At 64.2% G+C, this 1,333-nt stretch overlaps 1 protein-coding gene across 1 annotated transcript; it reads left to right on the forward strand.

Annotated features, from left to right (window-relative positions):
* Window positions 1-191: 191 nt before the first annotated feature.
* On the forward strand, window positions 192-1,046 carry ENH_00042340 (hypothetical protein; the record flags this gene model as incomplete). The annotated part of the gene is given in 2 exon segments (XM_013580842.1): window positions 192-659; window positions 663-1,046. Coding segments are annotated over 2 exon segments (852 nt in total).
* Between the last annotated feature and the right edge of the window lie 287 nt (window positions 1,047-1,333).

Raw genomic sequence — 1,333 nt, forward strand, 5'->3', positions numbered from 1 at the left:
CCGGGGGGGGCCCCGGGGGGGCCCCCGGGGCCCCCTGGGGGGGCCCCTGGAGGAAATAAACGAGGCCCAGCTGCTGGTGCCAGGCCAGCCAGCCACAGGCGAAGGACTGCTGCGGCAGCGCCGGGGGGTACCAGTGTCTAGACACCCCGAGCTGCGAAAGATAAACAGCAGCAGGAAAACTACTTTCGGAAATGTTTCTGGCAGCAGCGGCTCCTTGCACAGCAGCGGCTCCTGCCCCGGCTGCAGCGTTGCTAAGCAGTCTTGACACTTCCAGTTGGGGTGGTAGCAAATGCTGCTGTGGGGCGCAGCAAAGCTGTCGGGCCGCGGGGGGAGTGCTGCTGCTGCGCTGCTGCGGCCTTCGGCGGCATCTGCTGCTGCTGCTGCTGCTGCTGCTGCTGCTGCTGCTTCCCCCTCTAGGGCGCCCTCCAAGGGGTACAGAGGCAGCACCGGCGAAGGGCCGAAGGCGGGGGGAATGCCTTGCAGCTGCGGGTGCTGCGGGCTCTGCTGCTGCGTTTCCTGCTGCTGCTCGGGCTGCTGCAGCTCCTGCTGCTGCTGCTGCTGCGGCTCGTGGTGGTGCTGCTGCGGGTGCCTCTGCTGCTGCTGCTGCCGCCGCAGCCCCCGCGCCTCCTCCTTCCACTTCTCTCTCGGGACCCTGCAGCTAAAAGAATTTGGGTTTTGTCTTTCTTGCAATTCGAAAGGGAGTGCAGCAGCAGCTGCAGCAGCAGCAGCAGCAGCAGCAGCTTTCCCTCTGCACTGCACATCCACATGAAATGGCTCCTTCTCCTCAGGCCCTTCTCTCCCCCGTGCCCCCTCGCCCAGCGGAGACGCGATGCCCGCAGCAGCAGCAGCAGCGCCAGCAGCAGCAGCAGCAGCAGCAGCAGCAGCAGCAGCAGCAGCGGGGGGGCCTCTGCTGCCGCCGCCGAGCAAATCGCCTCCCGCTCCTCCCCCGTCTGGCGCAGTGCTCACAGAAGAGCCCAAAGTGCTGTCGGGGTATTCTGCGAAAACAAAAAACAAAAACAAAAAAAGAAAAAACAAAAATAAAGTGAAAAATAAAAAGTACCAATTCTTGCTGCTGCTGCTGCTGCTGCTGCTGCACTTGCAGCAGCGCCGACGCTGCTGCCCATCAGCTGCCAGCTACTCTGCAGCAGCAGCACCAGCTGCTGCTGCAGCTGCCAGTGCTGCTGCTGCTGCAGCTGTCAGCGCCGCTGCTGCTGCAGCTGGCAGCGCTGCTGCTGCTGCTGCTGGCAGTGCAGCAGCAGCAGCAGCAGCAGCAGCAGCAGCAGCAGCAGCAGCAGCAGCAGCAGCAGCAGCAGCAGCAGCAGCAGCAGCAGCA

This window comes from Eimeria necatrix, genomic scaffold (assembly GCF_000499385.1).
Source record: "Eimeria necatrix Houghton genomic scaffold, Enh_scaff3139, whole genome shotgun sequence".
Classification (NCBI taxonomy): Eukaryota; Apicomplexa; class Conoidasida; order Eucoccidiorida; family Eimeriidae; genus Eimeria; species Eimeria necatrix.